At 38.6% G+C, this 18,542-nt stretch overlaps 1 protein-coding gene across 1 annotated transcript in view; it reads left to right on the top strand.

Annotated features, from left to right (window-relative positions):
- Positions 1–17,567, top strand: part of CDNF (cerebral dopamine neurotrophic factor) — a 59,597-nt gene extending 42,030 nt beyond the window's left edge. The window contains exons 2-4 of the mRNA XM_082253210.1: positions 4,514–4,641; positions 11,289–11,430; positions 17,336–17,567. Coding sequence (XP_082109336.1) covers positions 4,514–4,641; positions 11,289–11,430; positions 17,336–17,514 — 449 coding nt within the window. The 3' untranslated portion in view covers positions 17,515–17,567. The remainder of the gene's footprint in view (positions 1–4,513; positions 4,642–11,288; positions 11,431–17,335) is intronic.
- Positions 17,568–18,542: the final 975 nt, after the last annotated feature.

Below are 18,542 nucleotides of genomic sequence, written 5' to 3'. Positions count from 1 at the left end.
TGACATTAATGTCACACAGATGTATTACAGCGCTGCATTCTACAGTCCTAAAATAATGACTTTCTGAACTCTCTATAAAGTCACTACAAAGGAAACATCTTTTCCTATCACAGGGAAGTACTGTACTTTAGGGTTTTGTAAATATGACATTTGCTTTTGTGCAGTGTTCAAAGAGCATCTCATATGATACATTTTTCTTCTAAAAACCTTATTCACCAAATCTGGTCAAATGTTAAATTGATATTAAAAACACATTTTTGAGAACTTATACTGCCCTTCCAGCAATCCTGCCCTACTCAGTTCCCAGCACCACACAAAGAGGCGAGAGGAACAGAGAGCCAAAGCCATGCCCCTACCCAACATGTACAAGGAGAGCTGTAAAAGCTTGACAGGGATCCTAACCCTTGCTTACTTTACCCAAAACCAGAAAAAAACAGTATTTAAAGAGTACCACTTAAAAGTATATAACTATTACATAGCTACATAGTTAGTCAGGTTTAAAAAAGACACAAGTCCATCTAAATCAACCAATGAAAAAAATAAAAATAAATATCATATAATCCCATATACACAATCCTTTGCCCAAAGGTGATCCAGAGGAACTCAAAAAACCCCAGCAAAGAGTGATTGAATTTGCTACAGCAGGGCAAAAAATTCCTTCCCGATCCCCCAAGAGGCAATCAGATATTCCTTGGATCAACCTTACCCATAAATGTTAGTATCCAGTTATAATATGTACATTTAGGAAAGAATCCAGGCCTTTTTTAAAGCAATCTACTGAGCTGGCCAGGACCAGCTCTTAAGTGAGTCTATTCCACATTTTCACAGCTCTTACTGTGAAGAAACCTTTCTTCACAGTAACATGGAGATGAAAATCCCTTTTCTTCTAGAAGCAAAAAAGAGTGCCCCCTTGTCGGCTTTGATGGCCTTAAAGTGAATAACTCAACACCAAGTTCACTATGTGTACCCCTTAAGTATTTGTACATGTTGATTATACCCCCCCTTAATCTCCTCTTCTCAAGAGAGAATAAATTCAATTCCTCTAATCTTTCCTCAAAGCTGAGCTCCTGCATGCCTCTTATCAGTTTGGTTGCTCTTCTCTGCACTTTCTCCAGCTTCCAAATATCCTTTTTGAGAACTGGTGCCCAAAACCGAACTGCATATTCCAGATGAGGTCTTACTAATGATTTTTACAGGGGCACAATTATATATCTCTCACTCTCTGTAGTCCATGCCTCTCTTAATACAAGAAAGGATTTTGATCGCTTTGGAAACTGCAGCTTGGCATTCCATGCTATTATTAGGCTTATGATCTACCAAAGTCTCCAGATCCTTCTCCACCATAGATTCCCCCAGTTGTACTCCCCCTATTATGTATGATACATGCATATTCTTAGTCCCCAAGTGCATACCTTTTATATTTATCATCATTAAACCTCATTTGCCACCTAGTTGCCAAATTAAACAGTGCATTAAGAGGAGAGCTGAAATCCAAGATAATGTGGTGTCTCCGCATATGCCATATGACGAGATATGGGATCAAATCGGTGGGCTCAGTAGTTGGAAATAGGGTACTATTAACATTTGAGGTGCTCAAACGCAAGTACCAGCTCCGTAAACTCACACGTTTTCCAACACACTCCTCGAATTGTTGGAGATGTGCTGCCCCTGGGGTGGATTTTATGCACATTTTTGGCACTGCGCACTCATTTAACAATTTTGGGCGGAGGTTATGAATTGTGTTCAGTCGATCACAACAATTACCATTAGACCCGCTGTAGCAGTTTGTTTGCTGGGACTGATAGATCCATTGGCATCCAAAAAAGGTGATCGGCACTGTACTTACCTTGTTATTGTACTATGCACTTAAAATAATTATTTTGTCATGGAAAAAACCGGTGGCTCCTACCATTATGGCCTGGAAGGCATTAATAAATAATTCCTTACCACTGTACAAGGCCACATATGCCGGTAGAGGGGTGCCTTCTAAATTTGAAAAGGTCTGGGCGGTTTAATACAGCTTCAGATTCATAGTCTAAAGATTACAGGTTTCTATGGTAAACAAGATGCTGTGGGCCTTGATGAGCATTTTGCTCATTTGCTAAGGTTATTCCTGAGGGGATGTGATTTGACTTTGTAATGTGCTCTATATGTACTCTTCATTTATTTCTTTCTATAAACCTTGTCACAGTTTTGGCTTGGGAGCTGCATTGTTCGTTGGTGCTGTTGTATTGTAGTGCTTGAACTTGAATGTTCACGAATGCAACTTTACCATTAAAATTTCAATAAAAAGAATTTTCAAAAAACAAAACAAAAACAGTGCATTGAGGTCGGCTTGTAAGTTGAAGACATCCTGTAAGAACGTTATTCCACTTCATAGCTTGGTGTCATCTGCAAAGACTGAAATGGTATATTTAATCCCAGATCCTATATCATTTATAAATATAATAAAAAGTAAGGGTCCCAACACTGAACCTTGGGGTACACCACTAATAACCTTAGACCATTCAGAGTAAGAATCATTAACCACTACTCTCTAAATTCGGTCTTTTAGCCAGTTTCTATCCATTTTCAAATTGATCTTTCCAAAAAAACAGAAAAGCTGCGCTAAAACGTGACAGTGGTACAAATCAATGTATCCAAAATAAAAAATAATAAAAAATGATATATGCATAAGAGAATAAGTAAAGTCCTGGTGTTAAGGTATAGTCCCAAATTAGTGAAAGAGAATAACCCATGTGATAAATAAATAAACACGTGCTGTCCTCCACTGCAGTGTTCCAATCACCACTGCATGCGATTAGGCTTACCAGATGGCAGACTGTATTGAGCCAGTAAATAGCCACTAGATCTTTCCAAGCCAGTAGACTTTACCTTACACATTAGCCGTGTGTGGGGAACTGTGTCAAACGCTTTTGCAAAATTCAAATAAACCACATCCACATGTCCATAGTTTTACTTACCTCCTCATAAAAAGAAATCAGGTTGTTTGAAAACTTCTGTGTTTCATGAATCCATGCTGTTTGTTGCTTAAAATATTGTTTTCCAGCAAGATCTCATCTATGTGGTCATTTAATAAACTCTCCAGTATCTTCCCAACTATAGAAGTTAAACAGGTTTATGGTTACTTGGTAAAGACTTTGATCCCTTTTAACTATTCATTTGTAAAATTAAATGTCCATAATAAACTCTGATCTACTCTCTTTGGCTGAAAAATTATTTGATTGGTCATTACAGGTAACACCACCAGGATTATTCAAATAACAGTTCAAAGAAAGAAGTTTAATAACCCATAACAAAAATAGCATACTATCTTGAAGATTTATAGATGATGGATTGATGTATAGCATTCTCTTTGTGATGAGCACTTTATGAAAGAAGCCCACATTGCCTATGCTTCTGTATTTAAAAATGAGACCCAGTAGTTTTATATGTCAGATAAAAAAAATCCATGTGACCACTTTGTGTTATCTCTGGGATACAGAATTTGGGGTTAATTTACTAAAGCTAGAGAGTGCAAAATCTGGTGCAGCTGTGCATGGTAGCCAATCAGCTTCTAACTTCGGCTTCTTCAATTTAAGCTTTAAAAAAAAAAAAAAACGAAGCTGATTGGTTTCTTTGGAGAACTGCACAAGATTTTGCACTCTCCAGTCTTAGTAAGTCGACCCCTTTGTGTAATGCCTTCCAGGTGCTGCCAGAATCACTCAGTCAGCTTTGTCTGCTGCAAAATAATAACTTCAATAGAAATAACAGGACCAATTTGTAATGTCTCCCATAAGTAAAAATCTTACCACAACAAGTTTGAAAATAAAAGAAGACCGTGAAGGATTACAATTTCTAGTTTTTACTAAAACCCAAACTTCAGTGGCAGCTGTAACATTTTGAATTTACTATCACTTCCTCCTGGTGAGAATTGCAGACAGGGCAAATAGAGAGAGTGAATTTCTCCGTCAAATCAAAACCTGACACTACCCTATCCAAAAAAAAAAAAAATGGTTTAGATAAAACTTAAAGGACAATTTTATCTTTGGTAGAAGATGTCCTTTAAGACATGTCTCGATGCCTTGTGTGCAATTAACCTGGTGCAATATTTTCTTCTATCCCATACCAGCAATCTTTACTGCGTAGCCGGGCCTGGTGCTGGTGCCGAGGTCATGCGTGGTACAGCTTTTGTCATAGGAATGAATAGGGCTGCAAGATAAATATGACCTGGCAGGGACACTTGGAAGAAAGACTGCAGCTATGAGCAAGGTTTCACAGTCAAAGTCAGTGAAATGGGGAGTATTAGACCAGATAGGCTGTACACAGGCCAGTGGGGAAATGCCTTAAAGAACATTTTTCCCTAACTTTTTTTTTTTTTAATATTTTGTCTGCTGTGCTGTGCATTGGTGAAACATTCTGATGGTAAAAATTATAAAATAATTAAAAATTGCAAAAGAACTTTAAGTCTATGAGACTGTCCTACAAATTATGTCATTTTGATTTAAACATGTTTCTTTTCTCCCTTCTTTAGTCTGTAAGGAGTTTCTGCAGAGCTTTTACCAGTCTTTATTAGAAAAGAAATTTGAATTTACTCCGACTGCTATAGAGAAAGAATTAATCAACACATGCAGAGATGCTACAGGAAAAGAAAACCGCCTGGTAAGAATCAACATGTTTTTTTCTGTGGCCAAATCTATCAGCAAAGCTTTTCTTCGAAGTGTACTTGGCAAAGTGACAAACATATCCAAAGCACATTGATGTGTAGTGGAATATGCAAACTTTTGTTCCATTTTGCAAAGATACAGAAAGCAGGCAGCAACTAAACTATTTTCCTTTCTGAATGCCAGTGTCTACACCTCATAATTTATTCAACTAAAACTATGTATTATAAACCAACTTACAATTATACAATTTTATGTGACTGTGCATCATTCACTGTTAAAATAGGAATAATAATTTTCCTAACATAATATTAATTTTTTTTTTAATAATTTTGGTGCCAATCTTATAGCTCTCAATTCAAAAACCAAATGCACTGCTTATGTTCAGTTTCCTTTTAAAAAAAACAAAAACATAATGCACTGCCACATGGCCTTTGAACTATGACCACAGGGCCTAAAAGGGGCAAGAAAGGGGGCTTTTGATTAAGACAGCCCCTCGCTTTAAAAGGGAGGGGGAGCAGAGCAGCCATGGTTCTATTTAATTGGAAGCAACTTGCAAGCAGCATAGGGAAAGCTGTCAAACTGAACAAGACAGATTGATTGGTTGCTGTTTGGAAAACCACCTGTTTGCGGCCTGTTTTTTTTTTCATTCTTATATTTTGAATTTTTTGTCTCTGGTGTTTTTGTGATTGATTTCAGGTCAGAGGTCACTTTTAGCTCATGTCTGATTTTTTTTTTTTTGCTCTGAATCTTCCCCTTTGAAAAAACTGATTACCCTGTTCTTTTTGTATCCAGTAAATTTGGGCCTAGCTTTGCTATTTATAATTGTCCTGCTACCAGTTTTACATTGCAAAATTATCTGCAGTCTCTTAATTCTTGTAGTAAAATACCTGCTGGTACTCCTCTCCTTGTCTTTATTACATTTTGGCCTATCATTCCTGATTAAAACTGTCTTGCTACTGGTCAATTTTACACTCCTGTATCCTCTGCAGTATCTTGATTCTTGTCATAAAGCCCCAACCTGTGCTCTTTGTGTCCAGTAAATTTATGCCTAGCCTTACTATTAAAATTGTCTGGCTTCTGGCCAAATTTACACTTCTCTGTACCATATCTGGTCTCTTAATTCATGTGGAAAAACACCTGTGTAGCTATGTCCCCCAAAGGAGCACTGGAAATTAACTGGGGCCCCCTTACCTATCCAGAGGCTACCCACCATGTTACTTGCCCCAGTAGCTTACTGATAAACTAGAGCTCCAGTCCAAGGGTCTTTTTTTGTTTCTTTCAGAACACAGACAAAATGCAGGAATTTAGGGTGCAGAACACCCAAGGCACCAAAAAGAAAAACACCCTGTGGACAACTTCCTGAAAATCTGCCAGAAACATACCCTTTAGTAGTCACAAACAAAGACTGATAATGAGGGGGAGAGCCAAATAAATTGTGACTATGTGAGAGTAGTCACAGTCTCACTGTAGCTCCATATGGTAGCTAACCCTCAGTCAGAAAGTTCCACAATACCTGGAGCTATAGGCCTTTCTCACAATGTTCAAGCAGCAGTTTCTGCCCAGCTACCCTGTAACATTTTTCAGTGAGGAACTTCTTCTCTAGTCCTGCTTCTAAATGTGTCTCTTCTTCAAGCCCCAAGCTCATAACACAGGCTGAGGCCTAGCAAAAATAGCAGCTTCTCATACACAGGCCTCTACCTAGAGGAAGCATTTATGAAGATAGAGACTCTGGCCAAATCCTTACTAATATTTACCCTCTCCCCAGCCATACCTTCAGAGCTAGCTTCCCAGGGATTGGCTGGGTTGGAAAAATATTTATAATTCAATTACAAATAAATCTCTGCTCAGCCATAGTACACTACATCTAGCCAGGCCAGAGCAGGGCTGCTACACCTGCCTATATTCTTTTTCTCTAGCAAATTTCATTCAGTTCTAACTCATTAAAAATGTTCCGTTGCTGGTTAGTTTAATGCTGCTATATCAGCTGTGGTCTCTTAAAGTGGTTGTACACCCAAAACACCATTCTTTTGCACAGTTTACCTAATTTACATTGTGTGTACCTCTCATCTTCATTCAGTTGTAGCACTCAGAAATCTGCTGATCTGTGGGCATGGCAAAGCACCAATGTTTGGGGGGTGGGGATATAACATCACACTATCCCCCCCAAACTAATTACAGAGTCTCTCTCTGTATTCTCTAATGTGTCTCTCTCTCTGCGTGTATTCTTTGATGTCTCTCTTTCTGTATTCTCTGATGTGTCTCTCTCACTTTCTCTCTCTCTGATGTCTCTCTCTCTCTCTGATCTCTCTCTCTTTGTATATTCTCTGATGTGTCTCTCTCACCCTCTCTCTCTCTCATGTCTCTCTCTCTTTCTGATATCTCTCCCTCTGAATTACTCTCTCTGTGTATTCTCTGATGTCTTTCTTACTCTCTCTCATGTCTCTCGCTGATGTCTCACCCTCTCTGATGTCTCTCTATCTGTATGCTCTGCTGACTCAGTGAGCTTTTCACCTGGATCTCCAGAGTTGAGGAGAGAGGAAAAATAAAGTAAACTCGGCTCCGATCTCAGTCACATCTCACAGTGACGTACAGAGCAGCAGCAGACATGCCCTCTTCACACAGGCTCAGGCATGTGTCTCATTACACAGGCTGTCAATCATGGAAGAAGGGGTTTGGCGCCACCATTTTTTCCATGGTGTCGGGTTTTTTTAATCAGGAGATGGGGGAGAATTACAGATGACAGGCTGTTCTTCTACCTGCCATACTATGCACAAAGTAATTGTGCCCTCGTTCTTTATTAGATTTTAGTGTTCTATTTGTATTTGGCTACATTCACACCTGAGCGTAGCGTTTTCGCGTGTTTTTTTACCGCCATTTTACCGCGATTTTTACCAAGATTTTTACCGCGATTTACAGGCGTTTTTACAGGCGTTTTTTGTGCAGGCGTTTTTAGATTGAATAGAGACCAATGGAAAACGCCTGTAATCTGCCCAAAAAGAATCTCATGTACTTTTTTGAGCGTTGGGCATTTTGCTCACAGCGTCAAAACGCTCAGATGTGAACAGGGGCCATTGAAATGAATAGGATTTGTCTTGTTGGGCGTTTTGAGAGCTGATCCTAGAGCAGAAAAACTCCCCAAAAACGCCCCAAAACGCCTACATGTGAACTGAGCCTTTGACTTTCCAGGTTTACAACCACTTTAATGCCAAATGAAAGCTTGATAGAAATTGGCTAGTAGCTTTACAGTTTTGTAGCAGTGAGATCAGGGACAGCCATAGAAAACAAAGGCAGGGGCAGCTGGCTAAGGCTCTCAGCATTAAAGTTGGGATTCTTGCAGAGTTGGGACTGGCTCTGTGTCATCAGCCGACAGCAGGCTTTACCCTGCTGTCAGCTGAATCCTGGTCACAGGAGTGCAGAAATAAGTGCACTCTTGTGACCCAGAAGAGAAGCATAACCAAAAAGAAGCTATGTCTCCTTTAACTCCCTCCTCCCCAGCCTTACTGTCCTTAGTTGGTCCTTGTCATTCATTGGATTAGTTCATTCAATCATCAATGCTCAGCATGAAATGTGGCTGTTATCTAGTCAGTCTGCTGTGTTCAGGAAGCTGTATAAAGTCTCTCCCACCAGCCATGATTTGGCTACATTGTATAGAGAAGTGCAGAAGCCAAGTGATGACATCACTGGGTCCAAAATAATGCATGTATTAAAAATGGAAAGGTTTTATTTAAAAATGTCATGTGTTTTATTGAAAGAGGGTGGGATGAACCAAAGAAGGCAAATATAAGTTGATTAACCTTCAGCTTTAAGGCATCCATTGAGCATGTTTTTTAAAAAAAAATAAAATTTTTGTGTATTTTCACTGTTTAATTGTTGCCCTCAAACTGCATGGAAATACTCCTTCTTCCCGCTGTATTGGTACATGCTCCCCAATAAAAGATCATCAAAAATTGTCACTTAGTGCAATTATCAAGTGTAGAACGTTAGACAGCTGCACTCACACAATATTTAAATACAAATTACTGACAAAACATAAAGGCAACAAAAGTTGCACTGTCCCTTTAGTAAATCAATAAATACCTCATGATAAGTGAAACACTAGTGTATCAATAGTGCATAAATAACCACTTTGAGAACAATGAAAATCAGAAACAACAAATCATTCACAAATGCAAATCAAATTTTGTGAAACGCATCATTAAGTGATGTGACAAAATGTCCATAATAATCTGTGAGTGCACCTAAGTAGCAAGCTTCAGTATTTCACCACCACAAAACAGCCGCTTACCAGATAAATAGACCCCTAAACTTTGAAGGTCTAATTGCACTTAAAATATTTCCAGGGTACTCGGAGATATCTCCAGATGCATCAATGCAATAAAAGCCTCAGCCATATTTGGTCAGATAATATCCATTAGAAAGAAAAAAAGAAAGGAAATCTATAGTATAATAACTTAACAATACCTCAAGCACAATGATGGAGAAAAGCATGTAAACCTGCACCATTCAGCCAAGTGACACGATGGCATCTGTGCTAGGTTCCTCCTGGTGCGTTTTGTCATAAGGGACATGGTCAAGGGGCTGGTGAATGATGGATTATTATGAAATTTTTTTCTTTCACCTAATGATTTATTTCACATGTTCCCCATTGCAGTGCCCAGCTTCCCTAGCCTTTTTTGCCTATTAGTCGTAACAACGAAGAGTATGTTAGCCATTTTGACAAGATGTTGGTGCATTTGGAATGATCTGGGTTATCTATGAGAAATATTAATATTATAAATATTATTAATTATTAATATTAATGTTACGAGACTGCTTTCTGTGAGACATTAGGTGTTCATAGCGTGTCGTGTGAAAGTTTTGAAATGAATCGCGTGATGTTTGATTTAGCTTGAAGGAATGTGTAGATGTTTTGGGAAATAGCTCAAATCTTTTGTGTTAGCTCTGGAAAAGATAACATTTTTGGGAATTTTTGAGTTCATTAGTTGTTTAAAGAAGGTGAGTCCATGATTGTTCCAGGTCAGGAATGTGGCTGAATAGAGGCCAGGGCTGAAGTTTGCCTGCAAGTGAGAGAAATAATGTCAAATGTCAAAAATGAAATAATTATAAAATATTTTAAAGTTATAATCCCTAAGAACACAAACTGTCTTTATGCCTAAAACATATCCCCTGCATTTAAGCACATGCAAAAAGAATTCATAACATGGTCCAAAGTTATACTTTCCTATCTTGGCAGAATTTCTTTGATCAAAATGATCACCTTCCTCCATTTGTTTTTCTTAATAGAAGACCTATACATCTAAACTCATTCAGGACATTTACAAAATTATTCAAATGATAGGACACTTTATATGGAGGAAAAGGTAAGCTAAGATTAGTAGACTCATGCTCCAACAACCTACAGTAAATGCCAGTTTCAACCATTATTTTAAAGTGTTTAATATTTTTTTTGTAGGCCATGAATTTCAGGAGATCTGTATCCACATTCCTTTTTGAATGAAGTTTGAGGAAACAGTATAACAATTTAAAGTCATACCAACTGTGACAATGTGGTGCCATGTGGTTCCGATGTTGATCTTTTCTGCTCACAGTCACCATACATGCTTCTGCTATTTGTCAGTCTGATGCCTCGGTCACTGAGCTTGACACCTCTTATGACCTCCTATGATGAATACGGTCATCTCAAAGCAAGATTCCTTTTCTTTATGGGGACCCCAAGAACAAAAATCTGCAACATGCAAATAATAGCCGCTTTGTGTCAGGTTTTGCCCCCTTTCCCAAACCTCACTGTTGGCCTATCACTGTGCATATGTCTGGGAAAATAACTTTGATTTCATGGTTTCAGTAAGAAAAAAGTTAAATATTTGGCAATTTTAGGGTCCTTTCACACGGCCGCTCCGTGTGTCCGCAAATCATCCCATCCGTTTGCGGATGATTTGCGGACATAATGTAAGTGAATGGCACTGCGGATGTCAGCGGAATACCATCCGCGGCGCTGACATCCGATTTTCCTCCTTTCAGTTCTGTTCCGTTTTTACGAATGGAACAGAACCCCATTTTTTCTTCCGTGTAAAAAACGGAAAGGAAGGAAAATCGTTTGTCAGCGGTGTCATCCGCTGACATCCGCAGTGCCATATACTTACATTATGTCCGCATATCATCCGCAAACGGATAGGATGATATGCGGGCACACGGAGCGGATGACAGAAATGTCATCCGCTCCGTGGAAAAAAAAAAAAAAGTCCCGCAGCGGACCTTTCACACAGAGCGGCCGTGTGAAAGGACCCTTAGATATTGTAGCTGACTGGAGATTGAAACAGGTAATCTGGCTTGTGTAGCAATTATATATACTCAATAGGTTTTTGTTGTTGTTGACAGAAATTAAGCTTTCCTTCAAATATACATTTAACTCACTGTGTTAGGCAAAATAGTGTTTAAAGTATTTGAAATCCCTTACATATACCCATGTCTGAGGTTTACAACCAATTTAAAATGCTGACTTTCTTTACATGCTTCCCTTACTTACAACAGCATGCCCTTTAAACGTACTAGTTTTCCTGTTAAAAAAACAAATGAGTTTTACTGTGTTTACGTATGTCAATATTGACATCTCACAAGATTAATATAAAACCTTGTTTTTATTAGTGTTACTATTTAGGAGCCACAAGTGATGCAGCTACAAAAATTCTAAGTGAAGTTACTCGTCCTATGAGTGCTCATGTACCAGTATCCAAAATCTGTGAGAGACTGAGGAAGATAGACATTCAGATCTGCGAGCTGAAATATGGTATGTATTGGATAAGTAAAAACGTTATTGTACCTGTTATGTCATATCATAAGGTCACTCCTTAGATGTAGGTGACCAGATTTTCAAACTAAAATCCGGGGACAACCTATGTGGACCATGGCCAATTTTATTGTGGGTGGAACAGAATGGAGCAGTGGGAGAAGAAAATAGCAGCACGTAAAACACACTACATCATGTTGAGTGTGGCCAAAAATGTACTGCCCTGCCAGTGAACAGGCATATTTCATTTAGTTTCTTCCTATTTTTGGTAAGTTTAACCAAAACAAAAAAAAAATACATTTTATGTGACAGATTACTGTAGTTGAAAGCAATAACATTGCCTACTGTGTGACCAGGATAATAAAGAACAGCCTGATGTCATAAATGCTTTTCCCTACATTTAAAAAAAAAAATTAAGCTTTTTGGCATGGGGGGGGGGGGGGCACGATAAAAAAACAAGACCTTACATTTTTGGTGCAAGGTCTGCTTTAGGCAGAGGCAGAGAGGTCCCACAAGCATACTAAGCATACTCTAGCAACTGATCTACAAGTCTGTATTATATACTATAACAAAAATATTAAGAAATGTAAAAGTGATATAAAATAAATTAATGTAATTTTATGCTAAAAAAAGTATGCAAAAAATGTACACAAAAGTAAACCCCAGCATTGATGTTAGTAGCAACAATAATACCCCCCCCCCCCCCTTCCCGGCTGCATCAGTGCTAGTTTCTACAATTAAAATTTCCAGCATTGATGCCAGTTTACACAATAATGACCCCCCCCCCCGTATGGATTGTAGTTTTAATTAAGGATGATCGAAGTTTTGAAAAGTTCGGTTCGGCCAGAACATCCGAACTTCCCGAAAGTTCGGCCCGGATTTCAGAACCCCATTGAAATCAATGGGACCCGAACTTCGGTAATCAAAAAACACAATTTTTAAGCCCTAAAACCCAATAAATGCCCCTAAAAAGTGCCTAGGGTTCTGGGTCATGCCCCATTAACTACTAATCACACAAAAAAAGTTCTTAAAAATTGTCATTTTTGATAAAAAAGCCAATTATTGAAAAAATTAAAGTTTTTAATTGAAGTTTCAGCTCTGTAGCATGTCCAGAACCATAAAAAAAAAGATTGTTTGTATTAGAACACTTTCAGCACAGGAGTATGGCTTCTCGGTTTTCACACCTTGCCGGTTTAATAGCAGGCATTTTTTTGGGTTCTTTGCAGTCAGGAAAAACATCTGAACTTGTGTATAGTGGTACTGTGCACAAGTTCTGATGTTTTGCCTGCCTCCAAAAACCCCCAAAAAATGCCAGAAAAAACACACCTGGGCATTTTTTTTTTGACGCTAGCGTTTTTTTGGCATTTTTTTGGGTTCTTTTGAGGCAGGCAAAACATCTGAACATGTGTATAGGGGGTATATATACAAACTCATTATATGTATATAGACACCTAGCCATATATAGGTGTGATAGTAGCAGAAATATATTACTGTAAATGATTTCATTAGCGCAAGCATATATTTCTGCTACTATCACACCTATATATGTCTAGGGGTATATATACAGACATATATGTGTATATATACCCCCTATACACATGTTCAGATGTCATGTCTGACATCAAACATGTCCTCAAAAAAGCACTGGCAGTGGCAACCCCTGCAGCATAAAAAATGCTTGGTTGGTGAGAAGCCATATGCCTGTGCCGAAGCAACTCAGAGAAATGATCATTTCTCTATAGCGGTCACCCTGCTATGGAAGGGTTTTGTCACCCTTCCATAGCAGTCACTGTCAGTTAACCCTACACTACACTACGGTCCCCTTACACTTAACACTTTCCCTACAGAAACTAAATTTTTGAAGCTAACTAAAGTGTAAAAGGAGCACTCTAACTACACTAGATATCCCTTTCCGCACACTAAAAATAGCTAAATGACACTTTTTAAGTAAAATTAACAGAACTGCTTCCATTCTCTTCCATGTCCTGTATAACAATGCTAGGAATATGGCAGGGGCTATCTTATATACTGGGGGGCGTATTCACTAATGATTGGTCTAGGGACCCCCTAGTCACTCCAATCACATTCCTAGCATTCTTCTGCCCCCTCAATTGGCTTTTACTAATGGTTCTGGTCCAATTACGGGCTTTTAAAGCCCATTTCCTGAAGCATTGCAGTTTGGTCGGTTCTGGTTGCCGAATTCCGAACTTTTTGGGCAAAAAGTTCTAAATTCGGCCGAACCTCGAACACCCAATGTTCGCGCCGAACCGATGGTCGACCCGAACAGTTCGATCATCCCTAGTAATAATAATAACCCCCAGCATTAGTGACAGTTTTTGTAATAGTAAGGCAGCTTACTCCATATTTTTTCCGTCTGTTTAAAACTGATCTACAAGTCTGTATTATATACTATAACAAAAATATTAAGAAATGTAAAAGTGATATAAAATAAATTAATGTAATTTTATGCTAAAAAAAGTATGCAAAAAATGTACACAAAAGTAAACCCCAGCATTGATGTTAGTAGCAACAATAATACCCCCCCCCCCTTCCCGGCTGCATCAGTGCTAGTTTCTACAATTAAAATTTCCAGCATTGATGCCAGTTTACACAATAATGACCCCCCCCCCGTATGGATTGTAGTTTTAATTAAGGATGATCGAAGTTTTGAAAAGTTCGGTTCGGCCAGAACATCCGAACTTCCCGAAAGTTCGGCCCGGATTTCAGAACCCCATTGAAATCAATGGGACCCGAACTTCGGTAATCAAAAAACACAATTTTTAAGCCCTAAAACCCAATAAATGCCCCTAAAAAGTGCCTAGGGTTCTGGGTCATGCCCCATTAACTACTAATCACACAAAAAAAGTTCTTAAAAATTGTCATTTTTGATAAAAAAGCCAATTATTGAAAAAATTAAAAAAAAAAGAGAGAGATTTTTTGATTTTGAGTTTGGATTTAGTATCTGGGGGTCTAAAAAGTGTACATGTGAAGTTTCAGCTCTGTAGCATGTCCAGAACCATGAAAAAAAAAAGATAATTTTTCAGTAGAACAGGGATGTGGGACCCTCCTTTTACACCTATATGATCTTTTTTTTCTGGTTCTGGACATGTTACAGAGCTGAAACTTCACAGGTACACCTTTTAGACCCCCCAGACACAAAATCACACAAAAAAAGTTCTTTAAAATTGTCATTTTTGATAAAAAAGCCAATTATTGAAAAAAAAAAAAATAAAAAAAAAAGAGATTTTTTTATTTTGAGTGTACATGTGAAGTTTCAGCTCTGTAGCATGTCCAGAACCATAAAAAAAAAAGATCGTTTGTATTAGAACACTTTCAGCACAGGAGTATGGCTTCTCGGTTTTCACACCTTGCCGGTTTAATAGCAGGCATTTTTTTGGGTTCTTTGCAGTCAGGAAAAACATCTGAACTTGTGTATAGTGGTACTGTGCACAAGTTCTGATGTTTTGCCTGCCTCCAAAAACCCCCAAAAAATGCCAGAAAAAACACACCTGGGCATTTTTTTTTTGACGCTAGCGTTTTTTTGGCATTTTTTTGGGTTCTTTTGAGGCAGGCAAAACATCTGAACATGTGTATAGGGGGTATATATACAAACTCATTATATGTATATAGACACCTAGCCATATATAGGTGTGATAGTAGCAGAAATATATTACTGTAAATGATTTCATTAGCGCAAGCATATATTTCTGCTACTATCACACCTATATATGTCTAGGGGTATATATACAGACATATATGTGTATATATACCCCCTATACACATGTTCAGATGTCATGTCTGACATCAAACATGTCCTCAAAAAAGCACTGGCAGTGGCAACCCCTGCAGCATAAAAAATGCTTGGTTGGTGAGAAGCCATATGCCTGTGCCGAAGCAACTCAGAGAAATGATCATTTCTCTATAGCGGTCACCCTGCTATGGAAGGGTTTTGTCACCCTTCCATAGCAGTCACTGTCAGTTAACCCTACACTACACTACGGTCCCCTTACACTTAACACTTTCCCTACAGAAACTAAATTTTTGAAGCTAACTAAAGTGTAAAAGGAGCACTCTAACTACACTAGATATCCCTTTCCGCACACTAAAAATAGCTAAATGACACTTTTTAAGTAAAATTAACAGAACTGCTTCCATTCTCTTCCATGTCCTGTATAACAATGCTAGGAATATGGCAGGGGCTATCTTATATACTGGGGGGCGTATTCACTAATGATTGGTCTAGGGACCCCCTAGTCACTCCAATCACATTCCTAGCATTCTTCTGCCCCCTCAATTGGCTTTTACTAATGGTTCTGGTCCAATCACGGGCTTTTAAAGCCCATTTCCTGAAGCATTGCAGTTTGGTCGGTTCTGGTTGCCGAATTCCGAACTTTTTGGGCAAAAAGTTCTAAATTCGGCCGAACCTCGAACACCCAATGTTCGCGCCGAACCGATGGTCGACCCGAACCGTTCGATCATCCCTAGTAATAATAATAACCCCCAGCATTAGTGACAGTTTTTGTAATAGTAAGGCAGCTTACTCCATATTTTTTCCGTCTGTTTAAAACATATAAGCAGTGGATCTAGATTTCCTATTTTTGCATTCATAGTTGATTCACTTAGCCTTGTTTCCACATCGAAGGTATGGCCGTAATTCTTCCATGAAGACCATTTCTGGCCTGATTTCTGTGGACTGACTTAGATGGGTGTACCTGGGTCCTACTGGTTGTTTCTTCCAGTTCTGTGCTGATGGCACTGTTGGGCATCTTCTGATGTTGAAGGGAAGTAAGCATGATGTGTCTTTCATCTGCTGCATTAGGTTTCCTTGGCCTACCACTGAGTGTATGGTCCTCAACGTTGCCACTTTCTTTGTGCTTCTTCAAAAGAGCTTGAACTGCACATCTTAAAACCACAGTCTGCTTTGAAACCTATTCCTGGGAGAGACCTTGATGATTCAGTATAACTATATTGTGTCTTGTTGCTGTGCTCAGTCCTACCATGGTGTGTGACCTTTGCAAAAAACGGTCTTCTACAACCTCCCCCTTGTAGCAGATTTTGGTTCTTCCTCACCCAGTTTTAAGCCTCCTACACAGCTGTTTCTGTTTCAGTTAATGACTAAGACCCCTTTCACACATTTCCGTTCCACTGACAGACTCTGTTTTTCTCAGCGGAGATCGATCCGCCAATCCCCGCTGAGCAGGTGGATGACAGCTCCGTCTCTGCTTTGTGGGCGGAGACAGAGGTGTCAGATCCCCACTGTCATCTATGGGGGAATCGGATGACAATGGACCGCCTGTCTGTTCTAATCCGATCCGATCTGTCAGACGGATGGAAAATAGGGTTTCCATCCGTCCAGATTTGACAGACAGAATTGGATCGGATGTCAGTGGACATTTCTCCGTAGAGATACCTGGGGCATCTGTTCCGATCCGCCTGAAAAATTGACAGGCGGATCTGAACAGTCCGCAAGTGTGAAAGGGGCCCTACATATGAAATTGATGAGCGTTAGCACTTGTTTGGTATAATTTGTTAATCATACACCTGATTACAATTCTACAAAATCCCTGACCTTGTGCATCTGTAAGAATTGATGCTGGTTTGAAGCCAAAGGGTAGTCACACCAAAAATGTATTTAATTTTTCTTCGGTTTGCTTACTGCATTTTGTAAATTTTCAAAAAAATATACAGTTAAAATATATGTTTTTGAAAGCATTCTTACAACATTTCTTCACACCTGCCTAAACCTTTTGCATATACTATGTAATAACTGTAGTACAGCTACCTATCTTGAGACCAATCAAAAGAGGTTTTTTTTTTTTAATGCTCAATTAAATATATTGGACTTATATAGCTGTGTACCTCTTTCTCATATGTATTTTCTTTGTGCATGTGTTTTGTGACACAGAGAAGAAGATTGATCTAAATTCTGTGGACTTGGCTAAATTGAGGGTTGCAGAGTTGAAGAAGATATTGGATAACTGGGGAGAGACATGCATAGCCTGCATAGAGAAAACAGATTATGTTCAGCTTATTAAGGAACTAGCTCCAAAATATACTGCACAAACTCAAAGGACAGATCTGTGAAATCGTCTACATTATTTAAAGGTGGAGCTGCTGTTTAACAGAGGAATGGAAAATGGAGGTGCTTTAGGATTTCATATTCTAACCTTCACAAGAAACGACAGCTGAAATCTTGGTTGCCTTGGGCAACACAATTACATTTTCTTCCCATTTTAATATGTAAAGGTAAATTATACATTTAATGAACTTTGGATAAATCAATGTTAAAAAAAAAATGATAGTTAATAAAAGGTACCAGAAATAACACACTGACAATTATATGTGTACTTCATATCATTAATATTGACCTTTTATAATAATAAGTATCATCATCATCATCATCATCATCATCATCATCATCATCATCCTTAAATATCAGTATCAGAAATTCTATTTGAATGTGTGGGAACATGTGTGATCTCAGCAGAACTGATGCCATTGTAAGTTACTTAGGAGGCTTCCTAAGTAGGTATTGAATTACAATAATGAACATTATATGGCTGTCAACGTGTTCTTACAAAGAAATTAAGTTACTTTGCCTTAGTCATTAATTCAATTCAAACCAGCCCTAAAGATTGAATCAGGTTGGTGGCTGTTGGGGAATAATTTCAGCACGATGGCATTAGTATCTAAAGTCATTTGAAGTAGTGAATATGATTATTGGAAATAATTTACCTTCTGAACATACAGTATCTGAGCAGGCAAAAAATGCAGTTTTGTCATATAGAAAAGTAAGTACACCCCTACAGTTACCACCACTTCAGATTCATGAAATTAGAATCTGGTGTTCCAGGTTAGGTGCCATTGATTATAACCTCCTTAGAGGGTATGCAGACAAATCTGTCTTATTATACCCTCAGGCATCTAGGGTCTGGAGCTCTCTTATTCCAATTGGCATGTGAGGTGTCATCATGTCAAGATCAATAGAGCTCTCTAACCCCCTCAGAAGGAAAGTTGTAGGTTCCTATGAGTCTGGAAAGAAATTTAAAAAGATTGTAAAAAGACTTCAAAGGAGAAGTACAGCCAAAACTCGCTTGGCTGTACTTCTTCTG

This window comes from Pelophylax lessonae (genome assembly GCF_965119305.1).
Source record: "Pelophylax lessonae genome assembly, chromosome: 4".
NCBI lineage: Eukaryota > Metazoa > Chordata > Amphibia > Anura > Ranidae > Pelophylax > Pelophylax lessonae.
The sequence above is the reverse complement of the archived record's forward strand: the minus strand, read 5'-3'. Positions and strand labels throughout refer to the sequence as shown.